General features: G+C 48.7%; 1 protein-coding gene across 1 annotated transcript in view; it reads right to left on the reverse strand.

Annotated features, from left to right (window-relative positions):
- The window catches only part of LOC146233281 (tensin-1-like), a 55724-nt gene extending 41416 nt beyond the window's left edge, over window positions 1-14308 (reverse strand). Inside the window, exon 1 of the mRNA XM_084689883.1 lies at window positions 13621-14308. Within this exon, the coding sequence (XP_084546009.1) occupies window positions 13621-13701 (81 nt within the window). The 5' untranslated portion in view covers window positions 13702-14308. The remainder of the gene's footprint in view (window positions 1-13620) is intronic.
- Between the last annotated feature and the right edge of the window lie 10652 nt (window positions 14309-24960).

A 24960-nucleotide genomic window follows, 5' to 3' on the forward strand; every position in this document is an offset into this window, starting at 1 on the left:
GAGTACCCTGAAAACAGGCTTCTAGTGTTCTCCCCCCTCCCTCCCCTCCCCAACCCTCCAGACAGGAGGGGGTAGAAAGAGAGGGGTGAGGGGGGGTTAGGGAAGCCATCACTTTGGGAATACAGAGCCCTGCCCCTCTACAGTCTGTCATGTTCCATCACATGCTAATCCAGTTTACTTTCTCTTATGTGTGTGTGTGTGTGCGTGTGTGTGGGTGTGTGGGGGGGTGATGCCGGGGTCATGGTCTAGGGGTAGCTTGTGCCAAATGGACTTGGGGTTTAATTCCCATCAGTCCCTGCCCCCCAGCACCTTTGCACCCCCTCTCTCTGATGGCCGAACAAGCTTCCCTCAATATCCCTCTCTCTGATGGCCGAACAAGCTTCCCTCAATAGCCCTCTCTCTGATGGCCGAACAAGCTTCCCTCAATAGCCCTCTCTCTGATGGCCGAACAAGCTTCCCTCAATAGCCCTCTCTCTGATGGCCGAACAAGCTTCCCTCAATAGCCCTCTCTCTGATGGCCGAACAAGCTTCCCTCAATAGCCCTCTCTCTGATGGCCGAACAAGCTTCCCTCAATAGCCCTCTCTCTTTTGGCGCCAAAATAAAAAAGACCCAGATCCATTGTTTACCCCCTAAATGCCACGTAAATAAACGCTGCAAACAATATAGCATGGTTCCCTTCATGGACTTAATTGTTTCCGTTCATTAGCAAAGCGTCACTCAGAGTCTGTTTATTGTTTGGAGGGGGGTGGGGGGGGTGGCTATGTTTGGGAGAGGTGAGGGGGTCGGGGGGGGTAGAGGAGGGGTTGTTGATGCAGGGGGCAGAGAGGCAGAGAAGGGTGGGGGGGGTAGAGGAGGGGTTGTTGATGCAGGGGGCAGAGAGGCAGAGAAGGGTGGGGGGGGTAGAGGAGGGGTTGTTGATGCAGGGGGCAGAGAGGCAGAGAGGGGTGGTGCTGATAGTTGGGGTATACGATCCCAAGGCCTGTCTCTCTGGAATGTCGTCCACAGGGTTGGCAACCATGCAGATGTCCTCTGTGGAGCTGCCCTGCCTCTACGCTGCCCTGCCTCCATCTCTCTCTGACGGGCACAAAGGAAGGCAGCTCCAATAGGTTCCCCAGCATGCCCAGGGCCAAAGCCAGTCCACACACACACACACACACACACACACACACCCCTCGCTGAAGCACTAATCTCCTGGGAAAAGGAACCCAAACACTCCGCCCCTCAGAAGTGCACACACACACACACACACACACAGACTGCAGACACATGCACACACATGCACACACACACAATATTGGTATGTTTACTAATTGGCTGCTGGGGTCTTGACCATGCAGGAACGTACATTGAGTAGTTCAGATCTTTGTTAGTGGCTGAAAGACCAAACAATCTTCCTTACATTCATGTGCACTAAACCTTGGCAATCTTCCGTTTCCCTTTGCCATTATCATGGTTCCATGCAAGACTTAACTCTCTCTCATTTAAACAGTAGCTTTCTAACCCCAGTCTAATGAAGAAAAACACACAAAAGAACCAGGTATTGCATTCAGTCCAGCGTCAGAGACAGAGACAGACACACGTTAATCAGCAGCCCCAGAGGGCAACAGTGTATCCAGCGAGAGTGAAATGTGATGACCTCCAGTACAACACACCTTCACACAGCCTGGCTCCACTTTCAACTCTTCAGCTACACACAGCCAAGGACAGTGAGAATAGAAGGTTTTTCTGACACAGTGAAAGCCCCATCGTATGTTTGGACCTGACCCATGATCCAGGTATTACATTTACAACTGTGTTGTGGTAGATTACTTTTCCAGTAGAAGCACAAATTAACTGGAGTCAGATGGCTGAGCGGTGAGGGAGTCGGGCTAGTAATCAGAAGGTTGCCGGATCGATTCCCCGCTGTGCCAAAATGACGTTGTGTCCTTGGGCAAGGCACTTCACCCTACTTGCCTCGGGGGGAATGTCCCTGTACTTACTGTAAGTCGCTCTGGATAAGAGCGTCTGCTAAAGGACTAAATGTAACTGCAGATCGCAACATGCCTTTTCAACTAACCTAAATTGTTGTTTTTTTGTGCCAAAATGGAATGCAATTTCTCAAATGTTGGCTAGTTGTAGAGTGACATCACAAGCCTTTTAATGTTTGTCTTTACTTTCTACTTAATAAACTTCTTAATAACCTTCTTTATAACCTCATCAGGTGAGACCAGCAGACTTCAGCGAATCACCTGCCGCTCATCAGGTGAGACCAGCAGACTTCAGCGAATCACCTGCATCTCCCTGTGAGGTGTGGGAAGTGAGTGGTTTAGTTTATACCTGTTAGATACCAAACACACAGACACACATCTACAGTGTACTGCAAGACAGTTCTCTATAAAACCAGTTCCACACCCCACACAAAGCATTTGATCCCCAAGCGTCTGTAAAAAGGTTTTGACGTCTGGGTAATAGATCGTCTGGGTAATAGATCGTCACGGAAAAAATAAATAAAATGGAGGCACTAACGGCTCACTTGTGGCTTGTGTTGAGGACCAGCGAAGTGCATGGCAGGCTTTTTCCTGGTAACCATAAAAAAAACACGTAGACTTCATTTGGGGGAAAGTAGTGCTGTCAGCTTTCAGTAATGACACCACTGCGGTAGGTATCGGTTAAAAAGCAGTGAGTGTGCATTGTGAGTGCAAATGAGATGTTAGGCATAGTATGGAAAAGTCAAAACAGTATCTATCTCCTGCCTTCCTTCCATCGGTCCAGTATGAATGTAGAGTCCCAGTCCTGTACAGCACAGGGACAGGGGACGGGGACGGGGACAGGGACAGGGGACAGGGGACGGGGACAGGGACAGGGGACAGGGACAGGGACAGGGACAGGGACAGGGGACAGGGGACAGGGACAGGGACAGGGGACAGGGACAGGGGACAGGGACAGGGACAGGGACAGGGACAGGGACAGGGACAGGGACAGGGACAGGGACAGGGACAGGGACAGGGACAGGGGACAGGGGACAGGGGACAGGGACAGGGGATGGGGTAAAAAGTGAAAAAGTGGCAGCTCTCCAAAGCAGAAGGGCGGGGCTGGGACCAGCAGAGGGGCGGGGCTGGGACCAGCAGAGGGGCGGGGCTGGGACACCATATGGGAGAGTGGGACTGCAGGAAGACACACAGAGACCACTGCTGCAGATCCCATCTGCTACAACGGGGACTGAGTGTGTGTGTGTGTGACGCCTTTCCTCCTTGTCCAGCCAGACCACCTCCGGTCAGATACACCCCCCCCCCCCCCCTCTCCTCCAACACATCCCCTCTACCCTGTTAGAACCCCCACCCCTCTTCCCCCTCCCTCCCCCGCCTGTTCACTCTCCCACAAATCTGTGCTCCTTCATCTCCTAAATGCACTTCAGCCAGAGGGGGTTCTCACCTTTGACCTCACCCCCGCCCTCCCCTGTAGAACACAGTCCACTCTGTCTCCCTCCCACTCTCTCTTCCTTCACTACATCCTCTCATCTCCCAGTCTGTTCAGCTCCCCCCTCGCCCCTCGCCCCTCGCCCCTCCCCCCTCTCCCCTCATAGGTCACGTGACAACAACTGAGCCCCACTCGGAAATGTGATGATAGAGCGTAGGATGTGAGTGTCTGGCCTGGAGGAGATGGGGGCTGCTGGGGGAGGGATGGGGCTGCTGGGGGAGGGATGGGGTCTGCTGGGGGAGGGATGGGGGCTGCTGGAGGAGGGATGGGAGCTGCTGGGGGAGGGATGGGGCTGCTGGGGGAGGGATGGGGCTGCTGGGGGAGGGATGGGGCTGCTGGGGGAGAGATGGGGCTGCTGGGGGAGGGATGGGGCTGCTGGGGGAGAGATGGGGCTGCTGGGGGAGGGATGGGGCTGCTGGGGGAGGGATGGGGCTGCTGGAGGAGGGATGGGGCTGCTGGGGGAGGGATGGGGCTGCTGGGGGAGGGATGGGGCTGCTGGAGGAGGGATGGGGCTGCTGGGGGAGGGATGGGGCTGCTGGGGGAGGGATGGGGCTGCTGGGGGAGAGATGGGGCTGCTGGGGGAGGGATGAGGCTGCTGGGGGAGGGATGGGGCTGCTGGGGGAGGGATGGGGGCTGCTGGGGGAGGGATGGGGCTGCTGGGGGAGGGATGGGGCTGCTTCACCTCGTCTGTGGGTGGGTGTTTCTGGTGGACCTGGTGGGGTGTGGCCTCACTGGATTCATTTGTAGGGAAGCCAGCGAATCTCTGGGTTCAATCAGACAGAGGACAGAAACATAGCTTTGTCAGCAGAATGCTGCAGCTTCGATGCCCCACCCCCACCACCCCAACCTCCACCCCACCCCCACCACTCCACCCTTATTCCTACCCCCACATCTACCAACACCCCACCCACCCCCACCTAGCTGGTAGCCATGGCAGCCTCTGGGGTCTGCCCAGGAATGGCTCTTGGCACTGGGGTCAACGACTTCCAAGAGGGGGGCTGTTGTCCCAGCGTCCTGTCCCTGTCAATGTGGACAGGCTTAAGCTCATCGCCAGCTCTCTCCTCACTACCGCCACGTCAACAAGCCACGCTTCACTTTTGCATTCTAAATGAGAAATCGCAAGCGAAATAGGTATGTGGTGTAACATGTGACAGTAACATGACCTCATCCCAGGTGAAGCAGCACCACCTCATGCGGTCCTGCAAAGTCTGTGTGGTCTGAATAATGGTCATAGTTTGTGGTTCTCCCGAGGAGAAATCAGACTGTGTTCTCAGGCCCGAGGAGAAATCAGACTGTGTTCTGTGTAAAAACCAAGCAAGGCATCTGCTGTGCCACAGATGACTGAATTATTCATCCCACGCACGGGCATGAACTACAGACCAGGGTTCCCAAGGAGAGAGCGATAAGCTCCCTTCGCAAACAAACAACAAAAAGTCGTATGTGAGGCCACAAAGCCACATCCATAGACAAGATAGTTGGCCCAAAGTCATGTTTACCGTCGATGGCGCATTTCAAACAGAGTCTTGACAAAGAGACTATTGTAGGAGCTCAAGTCTGATTGTAATTAGCTGCTATCTGCACAAGTCAAAACAATGACAGGGATCAAGATTTCCTGAACGTTTGGATTACCGGCACTCAGGCAAGGAAGCCAAAGAGACAATTTATTCTGACTAATATGTTTACTTAGTGGTGGGGTCCCTGAGCAGCAATACCCAGCCCACAAACCCTGTTAACCGACCGTGAGGCAGCCCCTTCACCAAGACTTTCCAAAAACCCTTCAACTTCCTGAAACAAAACTGAAAAGAATCCATATACTGGAACGTTTAATGTAACGTTCCCATGGACACCAAGACTTGACTTGCAAAGGTTCCCATTCTAGGCTCTTTTCCAAAGCTATGATTTCAGCTTTGGCTGTCAGGTGATATGGCTGGGATATTTGTGAGACAGATATGGAATGATATTCTGGAGTTTGTATGAGAGCTGAAATCGGTGGTCAAACTGCTCCATGTGAAGGTGAGTTGGGCTGTGACCTCAGAGGGCTGGGAGCAGGACCACTACTGCAGCTCTGCAGATGAAAGCAGGCATGTGACCTCTGCTTCTCCTCTCCCCTGTTCCCTCCGCCCCCCCCCTCCCCCTCCCTTACACGGTCACCTGCTTTTCATTTAGGGGGGAAATCCACCTCAGGCATTCCAATCTCTCTCTGCCTCCTGCTGCTCCTCCCCCTCTCCTCCACCTCCTCCTCCTTCTCTCCTACCCTCTCGTCTCCCCCTCTCTTCTTCCTCTCCTCCCCCTGTCTCTCCTCTTCTCCTCCCCCTGTCTCTCCTCCTCTCATCATTTCATCTCAGTGAGATCCCAGGGAGGATTACTCAGTCATCCAGAAGTGGAAAAAATCCCTCTCTTTTTCCCAGACCAAGAGAGTTGAAAAAGTACAGCTAGACTACAGAGTGAAAGAGAGAGGGAGCGATACAGAGGGAGAGAGAGATTCTCAAATACTTGAGTTTAGTTTGGATTATAGTCTTCTTTCACTCCACTCTACAAGAAGCAACAGGTGTAGATATTTGCTAACGTAAATCTTAAATCATTTCAGGTTCACTTAAGATCTGGAGACCAACAGGCCTTGAGGCTCAGAGTCAAAAGCAGAACTGAATGAAACAAATGATTCAAACTTCTTCCTAAAACTCCATCCTGTACACAGCATGCAGGTTAGGGTTATGCTAATCTTTCATATGCTGAATCTGCCTCTTAACTGGAGTCGAGGCCTCAACTACACAAATGAATCAGAACTTGTGCATCCATATCCCTACAACAGTTCAAACCAGCAAGATTCATGATTGTGTTCACTATGATTCTGTTCAGTACACAGGGACCAATAACCCATTAAACAGACTGTGTTTTTATTTGTGGTTTTAGACATTCAGGAAACATCCAATAGGCTTATGATTTACTACTTTAAGTTTGCAAAGGAAATTCCAAGAAGTGCATGATTCCAAGTCTTATTTGTTCGCATTCCACAAGGAAAAAAATGTCATCAGATTGAGAAAAGAGAAATCAATGCTTATCCCATAAATGGAGCACCATTATTGCAAAACTACAATGGCATGTAATGACAGTGATGCACACAAATAAAAGGGTTTGGTTTTAAGCAAAACCATTTTGGCAAGTTCGTAAATGTTTTGTTTCACTTGATATCTTTAAACATTTGCAAATCCTCCTGGCTTAGCTATTGTTTTCTGGAACCAAAACATTTCGCTCTCTCACGACCTGGATTGACATGAAACACTAATGTTTCATATGGTGAAATCTTGGTGAAAAACAGCCAATTATTACCCTGAAAAATGCTTCCCAGAAAGTGTTATTTGCCCGCTACTTCATCCATGTCCGACATGGCAGTTTTAACAACAATACATAGAATGCATCCTTCTGCTCCACTGACCGTGGTTACAAAATCATTTCCTCCAGTCCATCGTGTCACTTGAGGCTCATTATGATATTGCATTAAACAGCACATGGCTTAACTTTAGCAAGGGTCAGTCATAAAAAATGTTTCTCAACCATGAGAAGTTATGACACACACACAGGCCTGGTATGAGGCGCTGAGACCGCAGCGACACAGCCTGACACGAGTCCCAGACGTCCCCAGAAGACTTCCTCTCTCCTTCCTCTCTCCTTCCTCTCTCCTTCCTCTCTCCTTCCTCTCTCCTTCCTCTCTCCTTTCTCTCTCCTTTCTCTCTCCTTCCTCTCTCCTTCCTCTCTCCTTTGTCTCTCCTTCCTCTCTCCTTCCTCTCTCCTTTCTCTCTCCTTCCTCTCTCCTTCCTCTCTACTTTCTCTCTCCTTCCTCTCTCCCTCCTCTCTCACTTTCTCCCTCCCTCCTCCCTCCCTCCTCCCTCCCTCCTCTCTCCTTCCTCTCTCCTTCCTCTCTCCTTCCTCTCTACTTTCTCTCTCCTTCCTCTTTCCTTCCTCTCTCCTTTCTCTCTCCTTCCTCTCTCCTTCCTCTCTCCTTCCTCTCTCCTTTCTCTCTCCTTCCTCTCTACTTTCTCTCTCCTTCCTCTCTCCCTCCTCTCTCCTTTCTCTCTCCTTCCTCTCTCCTTTCTCTCTCCCTCCTCTCCTCAGCTTGACTCCATCCAGCCTGCCAGTCTGGACATCCTGACAGCCATTGTTAGGCAACACTCTCTTCCCCTCCACGTCAACTCAAGTTCTGCTTGGATGCAGACAACCAGGAAGGAGGAGAGATCATTATGGCATTGATCGGCCCAGCGCCACGTCCGGCATAGCAAGCCCATGCAGTGATTGGCAGTCTGGATTCAGCCAAGCTGGGCACCGTGCCCAGTCAGACCCTTGCTGTTGTTATCAGCGAGCTGAATCCCTGGCTGTCAGGAAACTAGTCCCCCAATTAATATGGGTGTCAAAGAGCAGCACGATCAATACAAGAGAGGGAGGTTATCAAACCAAGGAAAACAAACTGTGAGCAGCCCGTCTTAAAGCTGGCAGTGATGGGAAACAGCACGCTGAGAGATCTTTGCTTTCCTGCAGCACAGCAACAAACATCCACGACTAAACACATTCTCATAAGGTTACAGATATCATTCACCAGAAAGTGAGAGTGAAACAAAGTATATGAACATTAGACCAATGCTTTCTACAGGTATTAATAGATCTCAAGTTCAGGCGTACAATGGCATGGAAGGTGTACTAACAATGCATGTAGGCCAGAATGGAGGAGCATGGAGGAGCATGAAGGAACATGAAGGAGCATGAAGGAGCATGGAGGAGCATGAAGGAACGTGAAGGAACATGGAGGAACATGAAGGAGTATGAAGGAACATGAAGGAACATGGAGGAGTATGAAGGAACATGAAGGAACATGGAGGAACATGAAGGAGTATGAAGGAACATGAAGGAACATGGAGGAGTATGAAGGAGCATGAAGGAGCATGGAGGAACATGAAGGAACATGGAGGAACATGAAGGAGTATGAAGGAACATGAAGGAACATGGAGGAGTATGAAGGAGTATGAAGGAACATGAAGGAACATGAAGGAACATGAAGGAACATGGAGGAACATGAAGGAACATGGAGGAGCATGGGAGCAGACACATATGAGGAGCTGGGTGATTCTGACATCTGAGGGAGTTAGCAGCAGTCTTCCCCCACCTGTGTTCCATTCAGGCTGGAGCCCCAGTGAAGGGGCCCACATGGTTCTAGTTGGCTCTTTGAAAGTGTAATCATTACCAGGTTCCCACACCTCTCCAGCTCAGGGTTTAAACGGAGACAGAGGCCCACAGCTATCTCACTTCCTGCTCAGCAACCCCTAACCTTTGACCTCCACTTGGATTTGGGTGAATCAGTTTCTGTTTTTTTTACTCTTAGTATTTCGGGATGTCAAATTCAGTAATAGCACAGATTCCTTTTACCCAACTCCTGTATTCGTCTCACGTATCACATCCATTTTGTGGATTGAGCCAAGCACCAAAAACATGCATGTCTCCTTATATAGCAAACTCTACCTGTTTTATACTAGATCAAGCCAGAAGAACTCAAGTCCCCATCTGGCTGTTCTTAACTTAGTCCTAAAATCTAGGGCATACTGGAGGGAGATTAGACCTGCAGAACATTTCACAACACCTCATAAATGGCTGATTTCAGTGAATCTGATTGTACTTTTGAAGGTCTTGGTGTGTGCTGTAGATGTCATCCTAGAGCCATTTTGTATTAAGTATGTAGCAACTAAGGAAACCCAGTACCTAAACAGAGTATGATCTCTGCATGAATTAGGTTATTTAGGTTATAGAGTACTTTACAGGTCCTTTACAACACAACTGGTTACAACCCTAACACAACCTAACCCTAACCCAAACGCGACCTAACCCTTTACAAAGCCGGCCAAAAGTGTAAGTCATCTCTTGGTGAGTAACGTGAATGCAGCTGAGGGTTCCCAACGCGGTCCAGTGTTCCTCCTTGAGACCCCAGCACTGACGACCACATGGTTTCTGTCTGGAGCTGCCTGTGTTTGTGTTCAGTATGTCTGAAGACAATCACAAACATTCATTGCGCCAGAGATCACATGTACGAGGAGTTTCATCTTAATGTTATTTAAACCATACAGACAACACAATGTATACACACAGAGAGCGTAAAAAATGAACGAGCATCCTAGCCAAACCGCTAATCAAATCAATATTGACTCTCAAAGAACGTCCGATATATTGTAGAAGACAAATGCTTTCCCTGATTGGTCCAAACTTTACCTTCCCACGACCCCCCACCAGCACCCCCATATATGACACACACCCCTGATGGGAACAGGCAACCATGATCTCAGCTAACAAGACTCAGCAAGCCAGCACAGGATCAACCTTTACTGGATCCGCAATGGATCTCATGAATGTTATCATGGAGATGCTGAGAGAGACATAGGTTTGAAAGAGAGAGACATAAAGAGAGACAGAGATTAGATTTGGTAATACGACAGAGAATCAGAAAGACTGGTGACGGTTGAGACTAGATGTGGTGAAACCTGCAGAGACCCTGGTGTCTTCAGGGTCTCCAGCGTCTGCAGGGTCTGCTGAGCACTCTCACCAGAGCTAACCTGCCCAGAGTGAAGGCAGGGTCCCCTCAGAGCATGAGGCATTGAGGGGGTTTTCTATGTTCCATAGCCACTGGCTTGGGGAAACACATTTAGACTGTGTAGAGTCCATGATGGCGCTTGGGTTGGACTGCACTGGGTTTCAAAATGATGAAATGGAGAAGACATGCTGGAAAACCACTGCATGGTGAATCCATTATGGCTCCAAAACATTGGGGCAACGCAATGCCAGATGTTGCAATTACAGAAAATGTTGCCATATTTCACAAGGGGACCCACATGTGGAACTTTTTTCATTCAAATCAAAGGTAATCCTAAGAACTTGTGAAGGTAGAAACAGTAATGAAGTTAAGAAGTAGAAAAATAATTCTACCTTTTAAACCTTTTTTCAAGGCTGCAGTAATGAGAGGTTGCAGTAGTGAGGATATTTTTTCAACCTTTCGAAAGTGAAAAAAGGTTTTGAAAAAGTTTGTATCATTGATGAGTACTTGATAAGGACTATACTAAACTCTACTGCACTTCATTGTACTCTGCTCTGTTCTACTCTACTCTGTTTTTAGGCTTCTCTGATCACCTCTCCTCCTCTCTCCTATTTAAAAAAAAAAGTACAAAAAAAGTTGTTTAGAAAAATATATTGTGTTGTGTGTGGAAACAAAATGAGACAAAAAAGTTTTGAGTGTTGAAAAAGAAGGTTCAAAAAAACGTTAAACTTTGTGGTGTCATTGTGGTGTAAACCACAGCACTCACAGACCAGCCGACCCAGCCACCTCATTCTTAAGACTCCTCAAAACACATCTACTTTGTACCGTCTGAAACCTCCAGCCTTTCCTATCTATCCCAGTGTACATGTTTCATATATGTTTCATCAGTCCCCTGATTACAGATTCTTATGTTTTATCTCTACTGTTCTTAACTCACCTATCGAGACACATTTTACAAAATAAGTTTTAAAAAGCCATCCCCCTAATAAAACCTATTATTATTATTATTTAGACCAAAAGCCACAGTAAATCCCTGAGACTAGCTGTCAGGTGAGCAGGGCAGACATCTGAAGATTGATTCATGACAGGTTAATGGACATTGTTCATGACAGGTTAATGGACATTGATCAACCCATTAAGCTCCTTGACCTCTCTGACAGCTCAGAGGTTTAGCCAAGGGTCAATATTTGCTGTGGCTCATGGTCGTGCTGGTTTTCTCTCAAGTGTATTTGGAACAACAACTCTAGCAGCTAGTTGGATCAGAAACTCTAAACCCACAGTAGTAATACTTAATTTAAAATCCCTCTAAAGCCCTTGCGTATTGGTAAAAGTAGCCTTCAACGTACTGGTACAAATCCTTTGACTTCCTGTGCACAACAATGTCCTTTTGAGTATTCTCTTTTTTTTTAATCCATTTCCTTAAAAAATGTTTTTGTAGACTAAAACTTTCCTGAAGGATGAACTGAGGTTTTTGGGGGAATGTTATCATGCCTTTTGCTTTCTCTGTGATTGACCTTTTCAGTGAAACCTTGTGAATCTCACACCGCACTAAATTCCTTTTTGGATCTCATCTATTATTCAGAATGTCTTTAGGAAGGACGACAGTTTGCCGGTATTAGATGTTGTTCCCTTCTAAGGTCTTCTTTCACGCCCTCTGAAGTCATTGTCCACCCCACAACTCACCCAAAGCAATGTCTCCTCATTTCCTGCGTACAGTCTGTCATTTCCTGTCTTTCCTCAAGCCGTTTGTCTGTAAACTGGAAAACCTCCATGTGTCCAGGACACTCCAGAAGGAAAACAGTATTTTCTGATCTTGGCAAGCAGCTTGAGACTGTCTGGTTCAATGAGAAGCTTCTTTCCCTATAACAGATTCTGCAGCTGGAGGTATATCTCTCTCTATTGTGCCTAGACTACAAGAAGACTCCTACAAGAAGACTTTAAATCTTTAAAACACACATACATCATCTGTATGGTCCGTGCTTTGAAATAACACAGTTGCTAAACAAATATCAGCATCAAAACCAGAATGCCTGTTTTGCCTTGCATACATCCACACAATCCTATCTGAAGTGGTTAGAAAGTGTCTTGACCAGTTATATGTACCCGTAAACATGAACATTACGTAAGCCTGACCAGCATGCAGGTAGTACAGTGAAGTCCTTTTACCCCAAGAAAACAAAGCTAAAACAAGTTTGCTTGAATCCAGCCCCTGCAGTAATCCACATTGTGATCCAGCTCTCTGATGTAGTCCATCAGTTAGCCCAGCTTAGTTAGGTGGCTTGGGGATCTTTTTACAACCCCCTGATCCCAAAAGAAAGAATGCTAATTAACTGATCAAGAGGTCAGCAAGATTATCCAGACCTATAGTCTCTTCAGACATCCAGCTTTGTAACAGAGGCCAGTATTGAACCATAAAGGATGCATTTCAAAAAACTAGAGAGAGAGACTAGAAGATACAATAGGATTTCTTTCTGTAAAATAAGATATGTTTTGTCTCCTATAAACATGTTGTGTAAGCTAATGAAGCCTTCTGAGAGTTGATTAGCAACACAGACAGCCCTGTGGAAGTGAACATTCCAGCCAATCAGGTTCCAGATATACTGTTCCAGCCAATTGGCAAGGTGGGCCTTCCTCCTTGGCATCTTATATGAAATCACTGTCAATCTAACTTTAATCAATAATCGGGGTGTTTTTCCTACTCTGTTCTATGTATTGCCACCTCTGCTCTCCACCTATCCCACAGCAAATCTGACTTTGCTGAAAGCAACAGGGAGGTCATCCTGGCGTTTCTATAAGGATAGTTTGGTCCAGTTCCATGAGGTCAGTCCAGATGAAAGAAGAGGAGGCAGGAAGAGAGCTTCCAGACAGTTTTGAGACGCAGTCATAACGAGAAGCACACCCCTGGACCACATACACACCCCTCTCAGCACATGGAGACACACACACTTCACAACACACTCTGAGACCCCAAACCTCCACACACACACACACACACACCTCAGAGAGCAAAACACATGGCAGATTAAATTATACAAGAGAGAGCAAAAATAGCTTTGTGTTTGGGCCAGCTGGAGTGAAAGCTGGGGAGAGAGAGGAGAGAGAGGAGAGAAAAAGAGAGAGAGAGAGGAGAGAGAGAGAGAGAGAGAGAGAGAGAGAGAGAGAGAGAGAGAGAGAGAGAGAGAGAGACAGAGAGGAGATGAGAGAGCACAAGCCTATGTACTTCTACCCTGTGTCCAAACAGAGCAGCCCTCTTTTATTGCTAGGATGGAGGTAATGCAGGGAGGTCAACTCAGACAAAGAGCAAGAATCTAAAAATCTTCTGGCCAAGTGCCGCTCACAGAATCAACATTTTCAGTACCCCCTAACAACCCAAGCACACAGAGATCATGCTTAATCCCACACCTGCAATACTGTAGCTCTCTCAATGGGACACCCTCCCACCCACCTAACCCCACACAACACAGGCAAGCTCCACTTGACAGTGTGGACCACCTTGCAGGACAACCCTTCACACTCAAACAGATGCACACTTTCAGAAAACAAGATGGCACACACACACGCTGACACACACACACACAGACAGACATGCGTGGCTCACCCAGAGCATGCAGGAGAGGCAGACCCAGGTACGCGCTCGCCCGGCCAGGGCAGCAGGTAGGCTGAGGGATACGGAGGGCATCTTGATCTCCTGCAGGGTCTGCAGCTGCTTTAGCTACTGCCAGCAGGAACACACTCCCTGACCAGCCCACACCGGAGAGAGCTCCTCAACAGCAAATCCATGACCAGCCTGGGAAGAGCTGGGAGACAAATTGCAGCAGGCTCTCCTCCTTCTCTTTCTCCGTCTCTCTCTCTCTCTCTCTCTCTCTCTCTCTCTCTCTCTCTCTCTCTCTCTCCCTCTCTCCCTCTGTGTCTCTTCCTCTCCCTCTCCCTCTCCCTCTCTGTCTCTCTATCGCTCACTTGGTGTGCTGCTCTTTCACTCTCACTTGATCCCCTCTGCTTTTTCTCACTTCCTCTCGATCTATCTCTCCTCTCACTCTCCCTGGTCTATCATTCTACCTCGATTCACTTTTCTCTCCCTTTATGTCTCTTTCATGTATCCTCTTTTTATCACTGTCCCTGTCTTGTTCTCTCCTTCTCTCTCTCTCTCTGTTTCACTTGCTTTCCCCAACTTCTCTCTGGTGGAGCCTGCCTGTGTCTCTTGTCATACTCCGTCTCTCTTTCCCTCCAGTGAAGAACTTTCACAAAGCTTTTTGGGGTCAGGCAGCCCCTCTCCACAGGAGCGTAGGGGGAGGTGTCTAGAGAAGTGGGGACTTCCCTCATCCCCCATCTCTCCCCCTCCTCCTCTCCTGGCCCCTCCTGCCCCCTCCCCATCTCTCCCCCTCCCCATCTCTCCCCCTCCTCCTCTCCTGGCCCCTCCTGCCCCCTCCCCATCTCTCCCCCTCCTCCTCTCCTGCCCCCTCCCCATCTCTCCCCCTCCTCCTCTCCTGGCCCCTCCTGCCCCCTCCCCATCTCTCCCCCTCCTCCTCTCCTGGCCCCTCCTGCCCCCTCCCCATCTACCCCCTCTCTCTCATTCTTACTTTCATTCATTCATTGACCCCCCTGATTTCACTTATCCCTCCTCTCCACTCCCCCCCCCAACCCCCCCATCACTCTCACTGACCTCCCCCAACTCTCCCTCCCAGCACCCTTGCTCATTCAAGTCTATGCTAACTTGCTGCTTTAATTTTTCATTAGCTCTCTCCCTTTCTCCTTCCTTCCTTCCTTCCTTCCTTCCTTCCTTCCTTCCTTCCTTCCTTCCTTCCTTCCTTCCTTCCTTCCTTCCTTCCTTCCCCTCTCCCTCTCCCTCTCCCTCTCCCTCTCTCTCCTCCTCTTCCACTCTCCTGCACGGTGTCTAAAGCATGGCCCATCAAGTGTCTCCCTCCTCTCCTCCCTCTCCTCCCTCTTCAAACTCTTTACTCAATCATCTGTGAATCTCCTCTGTGCTATACTCTCTCACTCCTGCTTGCTTCCTCCCCAGACATAAACCAACTCCGGAAAACGCATTACTCCTTTTCCAGGCCAGAACAGTGCCATCAAAGAGGCCCCACCAGCAGACAGCTCCTGCCTCTTAGAGAGGTCTCAGCAGGGCTGGGAAGCAAAGCTGCTTCATTAAGTTCTCACCGGCCATCAATGTTAGCCCCCTCCCAGTTTAAGTCCCTCTTCACTGCACGTCTATCAATGAGGCGTGAGGACGTACACACACACACACATGCACACAAACTTGTATTTCTTGACAAACACATATATATTAAACTTGCAACGCACAGAGACTCATGAGCATCTCCAACCGTTCACAATGCCCCCCCCCTCCACATACACACACCCCATGTGATCCATATCTAACACACACACACAGTGAACACACACACACACACAGTGAACACACACACACACACACAGTGAACACACACACACACACACACACACAGTGAACACACACACACACACACAGTGAACACACACGCACACACACACAGTGAACACACACACACAGTGAACACACACACACACACACACAGTGAACACACACACACACACACACAGTGAACACACACACACACACACAGTGAACACACACACACACACACACACAGTGAACACACACACACACACACACACACACACAGTGAACACACACACACACACACACAGTGAACACACACACACACACACAGTGAACACACACACACACACACACACAGTGAACACACACACACACACACACACACACACACACACAGTGAACACACACACACACACACACACAGTGAACACACACACACACACACACACACACACAGTGAACACACACACACAGTGAACACACACACACAGTGAGAGGGGACTGGTCCCTCAGTATTTCCTCTGCGCCCTCTAACCCTTCAGAGATGAGTCAGCCTGCTGAGGATGGTGTTGAAGGGAGGAAGACAGCCACTGATGATTCCTCACCTCCCCTCCTCACCCCCTCTCACCTCCCCTCCTCACCCCCTCTCACCTCCCCTCCTCACCCCCTCTCACCTCCCCTCACCTCCTCACCCCCTCTCACCTCCCCTCCTCTCCTCACCCCCTCTCACCTCCCCTTCCCTCCTCACCCCCTCTCACCTCCCCTCACCTCCTCACCCCCTCTCACCTCCCCTCCTCTCCTCACCCCCTCTCACCTCACCTCCTCACCCCCTCTCACCTCCCCTCCTCACCCCCTCTCACCTCCCCTTCCCTCCTCACCCCCTCTCACCTCCCCTCACCTCACCTCCTCACCCCCTCTCACCTCACCTCCTCACCCCCTCTCACCTCACCTCCCCTCCTCACCCGTCTCACCCCAGCATCAACATCTATGAGACAGTCAGGATAGGGGTATTTACAACTCATCTCATTGTATTTTTGTTTGTCACGCGTCAACAAAGCATCACTTATGTTTACAAGTAGATATTTCCTTTGAGAAAGACGAAGTGAGAGACTGATATTGAAAGCTATTCCAGTGCAGGCAACTGAGTCATTGAATGACACTGTGTTTGGATGTAGTCCAAACAGCTTAGTCGTCCTCACACAAAGCTGAGGAGCTTATGGTTTTGAGAGTACAACCTTCTCCTGTTTCTCTCAGGTTCTGGGGCTCAGGGAACTGTGCAGTGCTGCCCTCAGTCTGTTCTGATCTACTGTGTGGTAAGGCTGAATACGTTCATAATAATAATAAGTAGCGTGGAACACTGTGGAGATCTTACCCAGTGGAGGAGCATCCGGTGGTGTGCGTACATAAAGCCCTGTTAAAAATGCAATGAAATAGAAACAAATGTATACGTCTGAAACAGTAACGACTCAAATCCTAATGAATAAAGTCTAGTCCTCATACTGTTAGGAACAGGAACAAGAACGTGGGTCTTTCAAAAATAGTTTTTAAACTCAAACTGTATTTTAGATGCTGTTTCTCTACCTCTAGACATGGTACTCATGGTGTCATCAGTAAGACCTGGATGTAGAGGTAGTGAAGGAGGGTCAGACTGTAGCCAAGCACACAGCTTTGCCTCTCCCCACGGACCCTGCAGTGGATTACCCCCACTAGCTAGGTCCCCTGACCTGCCACGCGGCTTGTTTGGACGGAAACCATCCTCTGAGACAGAGTTGGACTTCATCAGGAAGTTAGTGATAATGAATCATGTATGGAGTTGCAACAGTGCTCCCTGGTGGCGAAGTATTAATCCCACGCTGGAAATGACATCATCCCTTTGAAACCTGCGTAGGAAGGAGCCCAGCTTTCCACCTCTGAAGGCCAAATATGACAAACAGGTGAGGAAGCACCTGTTTCAAACTGGAACATGCACACAGACAAAACAAACACACACACACACATAACACGTGGAGTGCAGGCACTCTTTTGTAAACGTGTGTGTGTGTGTTTATGTGCTCAGAACAGTGGAGTGTGTTCCATCAGGACTGGGGGGAGCTCCACTCCTGGACTCTGATAGATGAGGGAGGGCCTCTTGTTGACTGATCCAGGAAGACCCCCCCCCTCCCCCCACCCTCACCATGTGCCCCCCCCCCCTCCCCCCACCCTCACCATGTGCCCCCCCCTCCCCCCACCCTCACCATGTGCCCCCCCCCTCCCCCCACCCTCACCATGTGCCCCCCCCCCTCCCCCCACCCTCACCATGTGCCCCCCCCCCTCCCCCCACCCTCACCATGTGCCCCCCCCCCTCCCCCCACCCTCACCATGTGCCCCCCCCCTCCCCCCACCCTCACCATGTGCCCCCCCCCCTCCCCCCACCCTCACCATGTGCCCCCCCCCCTCCTCTATCCACTGTCCCACCTCTCAATCTCATTTGTGGAAAGTCCCTGACACACCCTCTCTGGGTCTAACCCTCACGTGTAAGAGCATGTTGGAGTGAGCGGGGCAGGGGGGTGAGTGGGGCGAGCGGGGCGGGGGGGGGTGAGCAGGGGGGTGAGCAGGGGGGGGTCTGTAAGGAAGGCCAGCGCTCCAGGGACAGGAGGCTAGAACAGAAAGCTGACAGAAGTCACAAGACAAACAGACTGCTTGTGTGTAGCGTAGGTGGAAGTCTAAACTAAACAGATTGCTTCCAGTGTGTCTCGGTTTCGACATTTCACGTCTGCTCACCTGAAGGAAAGGCGTTACGCAGCCAGGTTCAAACTAAGACCAAATACAAAACGAGATTTTCAACCTCTATATTGCCTTCCAGATAAGATATTAATAATGTACCCGTCATTACCAATATATCACTCTGTACCCTCCATGGTTGTTCCGTGTGCTACAAGTCACCATAGCCTGGTCGTTTAGCAGTCCCAGCCGTCTCTCTTCAACAAAAACGTTTCAGAGGAGTTTCAAAGACCCTCTCATTCTCTCCAGGGTCGAGTTGTAGTTGTAATCACTCTCAAACCCCTGGAGGCTGTTTGGAGCCAAGTTCAGCTGACATGCTCCACAATTCAGCTCACATCAGACATATCCGATGAAAAAAAGCAGTCTGGAAATCTACAGCCAGGAAATCTATTTAATCATGAGACATTCTGAAGCTGTGAGGTCATAGCATTTACAGAATCCATACTGAACATCGTTCTGCTGTAGTGGAATAACGAGAAATCACTAATGACAATCAATGAGGCAAACCCAGCAGTAACTTAGCTCTAAGCTCCAACACACAACTTGATTGACCATAAAATTGGGCAAATGTTCATCAGTACCATTTTAGGAGGATGATCATTTAATTAATTTGAGACCAACTCAATCGAATGCCATGAACTGCTGACACATGAAAGACCGTCTAATATGAGATTCATCTACCTGGATCCAATGATGAATAATTTTGACATACCCATCATCAACTGAATCACATGTAATTCCTTTAGCAGACACTCATCCAGTGGCACGTTGTGGATTCAGAAAGTGCAGCAGGAGACAATGGATCAGAAGTGAGGATTTGTAACAGTACTGGTTACCAGAGTAAAGGCACATACTGTATTTACAGTACTAGCATCAGCGCAAAGTAACCACATCTCATCTACCAGCAACATTTAGTTAATGTTTTGTGTTTTTGAGAAGTGAGACAAGGTCATGTGACCCTCGTCACAGAGCCTCTGCCCTCACCCACCCAACACACTCAGTCTCCACGTCTCCCCTCAGTCCACAACACAGCAGCTCCTCCTCACCACATCCCACACCAGCCAAGATCCCCTGGAGACACACGTTTCCATCACTCCTAACCAACGTATCAGAAGACGATACAATGATGTCCTGACAGACACGTGAACGAAACATTTATTCAATAAGTTACCGTACATCCAGAGAGCGAAAGAAGAAAAGACAAATCTCGGTTTGTCAAAACAGACCGTGTAGATCAGTTAAGCTTTATCTTCTGGGTTTAGCAGAGAGTGCAGCCTGCGTAGGATTTATGACCTGAGGGGACATTAGTTAAATGAGAGGGAGAGTGCTCCTTCCTCCCCAGTGGAGCCACACAGCAGAGCAGCTTGGCTGGGCCATCAAAGTGCCAGGGGAGGAAGATGGATGAGCGACCAGGAGAGAAGGTCTAGCAAGATCCCCGCTCTGCCCACAATCCCTCTCTACGGCCCAACAGGCAACCAGGGACAGAAAAAGCTTTCTCCCTTAATTAAGTGTGTGTGGTTAGTGTGTGTGGGAGTGCGTGGAGGGGTCTGTCAGTGTGTGTGCGTCCATATGTTTGTGAGGACATTGACGGGTGGCTGTATTTCCAGGACTGACGTCCTGCATGTTCAGGACAGATCTGGCACGGTGCCCTTGTGAAATACATGCAGAGCAATATCCTGCCCTGTGTGTGTGTGTGTGTGTGTGTGTGTGTGTGTGAGTGCTTCTCTTTTCCCTGTGCACACTAGTGTCTGCTGGTGTGTTTACATTAACGTCTCAGTCTGCGTTTGTGTGAGACGGAGCGTATTTGTGCGACACCCTAATCTCACCTCCTCCTATCTCAGACTCCATGCACGTCTCTGGCCATTGTTTCCATTGTCATGAGGAGCCCAGATACGGCAGCAGGAGACGTCTGACAGGGTCCAGGGGGGGCTTGGCGGACGATGAAAAGTCACATGAGCAGGTTGTGACTAGTGGGACAAATGACACACACACAAACCCCTCTGAGTGGACAAATCACACACACACACACAAACACACACACACACAGGTACACACCTCCAAACTGACTCAATCCAAGCACCAGAGCACCAGATCCAGCCTGCGGCGCTCTCTACTGGTCATTAGTAAAAAGTACAGGAGATTTTGGCAGACGTGCAAAAGCTGTGTGTTACTCAATCAGACTACTTACAGAAAGCTTGAAAGAAAAAATTCCAACAAATCTGTTAAAACCTCTCCTATATAAGGCACTACATCTTCTCAATGGATCTTAAAGTATCCTATATGTAACCACTTCATCTTAGCTACATCCAATCCCATCCACCCAGTGGGACAGTCCACTCCACGTACTGTAAGGAGATCTGTGTAAACATTCAACATGCAGAACGTTCATTAAGAAGAGGTAATAAGGCTTGGTCTTCAGTCTTCACATGGACTTAAAGACCTGGGATGAGTGCAACTGTGTTAAAGAACTAGAAACCTAAATGCATAAATGTAAATGTAAAAACTTTAGTGGCCGTATCTAGTGAGTAACTGACAGAAATGATCTCCTGCACACTCTGATACTCCCAGATATCCATTCAAATGGAAGTGGAACCAGATGACAGGTAGAAACATACCTTCAGTTTATCCTTCCTGGACTTCCTGAATGGGAATAGGCAATAAAAGAAAAACTTTGCCCAACTGAAGACTGAGGCAACACACCATCCCAGTCCACTCATGATCTCCTCTGCACGCCTTCCACCACGATCCCTCGCTCCTCCTCCACCTCCAGCACGTCCTCCCTCGTCTGTCTCCCTGAGCCCCAGTCAGAGGAGCTCTCGGTGGGGCATGGAGATGGGGAATGAAGGGCTGATATTCGTCTCCAAGATGGTGTCCCCTCTCAGGCTGGAGCTAGCAGGACGTGGAGGTCATCACTTTCTCAACACGGTCCCCTCCCACTTCAGCTGGCACACCCAGCAACCGTATCCATCCACCCTATACACCCCTCTTCCCCTCTCTTCCTCTGTCTTGCTGGAGGCTGCAGCTCTCTCTCTCTTCTTCTCTCTCTGTCTCTCGCACTCTCTTCTTCTCTCCTGGTCCTTCTCTCTCTCTGTCTCTCTCTGTCTCTCTCTCTCTCTCTCTCTCTCTCTCTCTCTCTCTCTCTCTGTCTCTCTCTGTCTCTCTCTCTCTCTCTCTCTCTCTCTCTCTCTCTCTCTCTCTCTCTCTCTCTCTCTCTCTCTCTGTCTCTCTCACACTCTCATCTTCTCTCTCTCTCTCTCTCTCTCTCTCTCCCTGTCTCTCTCTCACTCTCATCTTCTCTCTCTCACTCTCGTTCAGAGAATTAGGAGGAGATGAGGGGAGGAGAGATGAGGGGAGGGGACAGAGTCTAACCAGAGACAGGAGAGACTACTAATGTGACAGGGGGCTCCAGGACAAAGAGTCTGGGTTTACCAAGATAACACCTCAGAATTAGGTCACTGGTTATCCCAACTCAGACACATAACTGTATCCGTTACAAAAAACATGCAGATAGAAATGAGTATGAGTTTGTGTGTGTGTATATGCAGTAGTGTTATGTTTGATGGACAGATTACTTTATCCTTGTGTGTGTGTCTGTGTGTGTGTGTTTGTTAGCAAGAAATGTAGGGGTCCTAATTAAGATTGACAGTCTCAAACCAATCACAATGGGGGTCTTCCGATGACCAATGAGCTCTTGCTCCCTGGAGAGTTCCCAGCTAGCCAGAAGGGCCATTGCAAAGCGAGTGAAGAGCTATTACGACCATAGACAAATATCGACAGGTCCTTCAAATTAGATAGAGAGGCAGGCAATGGGGGTGTGTCTGAAATACAAACTACAAAATACACTCTCTTGATACTAGCGTTGATATCATAACACAAAGCTTGCAGCACATATTAGATTATAAATTCAATGCATAACTCATCACAGTATGCTTCAATAGTACTTTTGTGCGACTCACATACACACGTGTGTCAGTGTGACAACAACAGCCTCCATGCTTGTCTGTCTCTGTGGCTGGAGGTGGGTTAGTGTGAACCTCTTCTCCTTTTGTAGATTAACATAAGACCTTTGGCAGGGGAACTGGGTTCAATTCCTGCTTGGGCCCTTTGCTGCATGTCATCTCCTCTCTCTCTTTGCTGCATGTCATCTCCTCTCTCTCTTTGCTGCATGTCATCTCCTGTCTCTCTTTGCTGCATGTCATCTCCTCTCTCTCTTTGCTGCATGTCATCTCCTCTCTCTCTTTGCTGCATGTCATCTCCTCTCTCTCTTTGCTGCATGTCATCTCCTGTCTCTCTTTGCTGCATGTCATCTCCTGTCTCTCTTTGCTGCATGTCATCTCCTCTCTCTCTTTGCTGCATGTCATCTCCTGTCTCTCTTTGCTGCATGTCATCTCCTCTCTCTCTTTGCTGCATGTCATCTCCTGTCTCTCTTTGCTGCATGTCATCTCCTGTCTCTCTTTGCTGCATGTCATCTGCTCTCTCTCTTTGCTGCATGTCATCTCCTGTCTCTCTTTGCTGCATGTCATCTCCTGTCTCTCTTTGCTGCATGTCATCTCCTGTCTCTCTTTGCTGCATGTCATCTCCTGTCTCTCTTTGCTGCATGTCATCTCCTGTCTCTCTTTGCTGCATGTCATCTCCTGTCTCTCTTTGCTGCATGTCATCTCCTGTCTCTCTTTGCTGCATGTCATCTCCTGTCTCTCTTTGCTGCATGTCATCTCCTGTCTCTCTTTGCTGCATGTCATCTCCTGTCTCTCTTTGCTGCATGTCATCTCCTGTCTCTCTTTGCTGCATGTCATCTCCTCTCTCTCTTTGCTGCATGTCATCTCCTCTCTCTCTTTGCTGCATGTCATCTCCTGTCTCTCTTTGCTGCATGTCATCTGCTCTCTCTCTTTGCTGCATGTCATCTCCTGTCTCTCTTTGCTGCATGTCATCTCCTGTCTCTCTTTGCTGCATGTCATCTCCTGTCTCTCTTTGCTGCATGTCATCTCCTGTCTCTCTTTGCTGCATGTCATCTCCTGTCTCTCTTTGCTGCATGTCATCTCCTGTCTCTCTTTGCTGCATGTCATCTCCTGTCTCTCTTTGCTGCATGTCATCTCCTGTCTCTCTTTGCTGCATGTCATCTCCTGTCTCTCTTTGCTGCATGTCATCTCCTGTCTCTCTTTGCTGCATGTCATCTCCTGTCTCTCTTTGCTGCATGTCATCTCCTCTCTCTCTTTGCTGCATGTCATCTCCTCTCTCTCTTTGCTGCATGTCATCTCCTGTCTCTCTTTGCTGCATGTCATCTCCTGTCTCTCTTTGCTGCATGTCATCTCCTGTCTCTCTTTGCTGCATGTCATCTCCTGTCTCTCTTTGCTGCATGTCATCTCCTGTCTCTCTTTGCTGCATGTCATCTCCTCTCTCTCTTTGCTGCATGTCATCTCCTCTCTCTCTTTGCTACATGTCATCTCCTGTCTCTCTTTGCTGCATGTCATCTCCTGTCTCTCTTTGCTGCATGTCATCTCCTCTCTCTCTTTGCTGCATGTCATCTCCTGTCTCTCTTTGCTGCATGTCATCTCCTGTCTCTCTTTGCTGCATGTCATCTCCTGTCTCTCTTTGCTGCATGTCATCTCCTCTCTCTCTTTCCTGTCACTCTTCACGTTAACTGTCCAACAAAGATAGATAAAATATATTAAACATATATATTAAAAATAAATGCATAAATAAAGAAGCTTTCACTGCCACACCCTCTTCCAGAGCTGGTACTCGTCCGTTCCTAAAGTGTCATTTTCAGAACAGCTCTCAGTCAGTACAACAGCTCCACGTCTGTGGATGCAGCTCTCAGGAAACCATTCTGTGTGCTCCACCACAGAGGAAGTGAGTTCACCGAGGCTTCTGACAAGCTGCAGGTTTTGCTGGAAATGGGTGGTGCGATACACTAACCCTGAGCCCTGTTTGGGAGGATCTCCACAGCTTCCTGTTTTCATGGACTCTAGCAGCTTCCATATGAGGAAACACAAATCAGCAAAAAATATAATGGATGTAGTATCAGTCCATCATTCTCCAATCAAAGCGCTCCCTTGACAGGCAAACTAAGATTTGGATATTGGAGAAACACAAGTGAAGCTACAACTCTTCCCAGGTGGAATCATGTCAAGGTGTAAAGTATGGACTCAGATGGCTGAGCAGTGAGGGAGTCAGGCTAGTAATCAGAAGGTTGCCGGATCGATTCCCCACCATGCCAAATGATGTTGTGTCCTTGGGCAAAGCACTTCACCCTACTTGCCTCTGGATAAGAGTGTCTGCTAAATGACTAAATGTAACTGTAAAGTTAATGCCATGCGATTTGCTGCTCTGATAAAGGAACTTGCATAATGCTGGCAAGAAGATAGATGCTTTCGCCAGGGAGAGAAAGACGGGGTTCTGAGGACACACATTTCCTGTCTGTCTGAAACACTGAACAATGGGTTTGAGCTTTTCTTCCAGTTTCACAATGACACTGGTTAAGCCAGCTCTGTTCCCAGAAACCTGACGAGGAGCTGGGAAACGGCTTCCCGTTGTTTACAGGCGGGAGGTGGACGCTTGTGTTTTTTAGAGGACTGGGGTGTTTTTGTTTCAGAGGACTGGGGGTGTTAAATTTTTTCATGTCATTTTTTATAGACATTTTGAGAAAAATATATCCTAGGCCACTGCAAACCCCATATTACTTTTTAACAGTAAAATGTGCGTTTTCCCTTACAGCTGAGGCAACATAATCATACAGCTCAACTTTACTCTCTTCTATTGTACTTAAAATCCCAGTGTGACACACCGTCAGAACAT

Source organism: Hypomesus nipponensis, chromosome 23, assembly GCF_054491055.1.
Source record: "Hypomesus nipponensis isolate SF chromosome 23, ASM5449105v1, whole genome shotgun sequence".
NCBI classification, from domain to species: Eukaryota; Metazoa; Chordata; class Actinopteri; order Osmeriformes; family Osmeridae; genus Hypomesus; species Hypomesus nipponensis.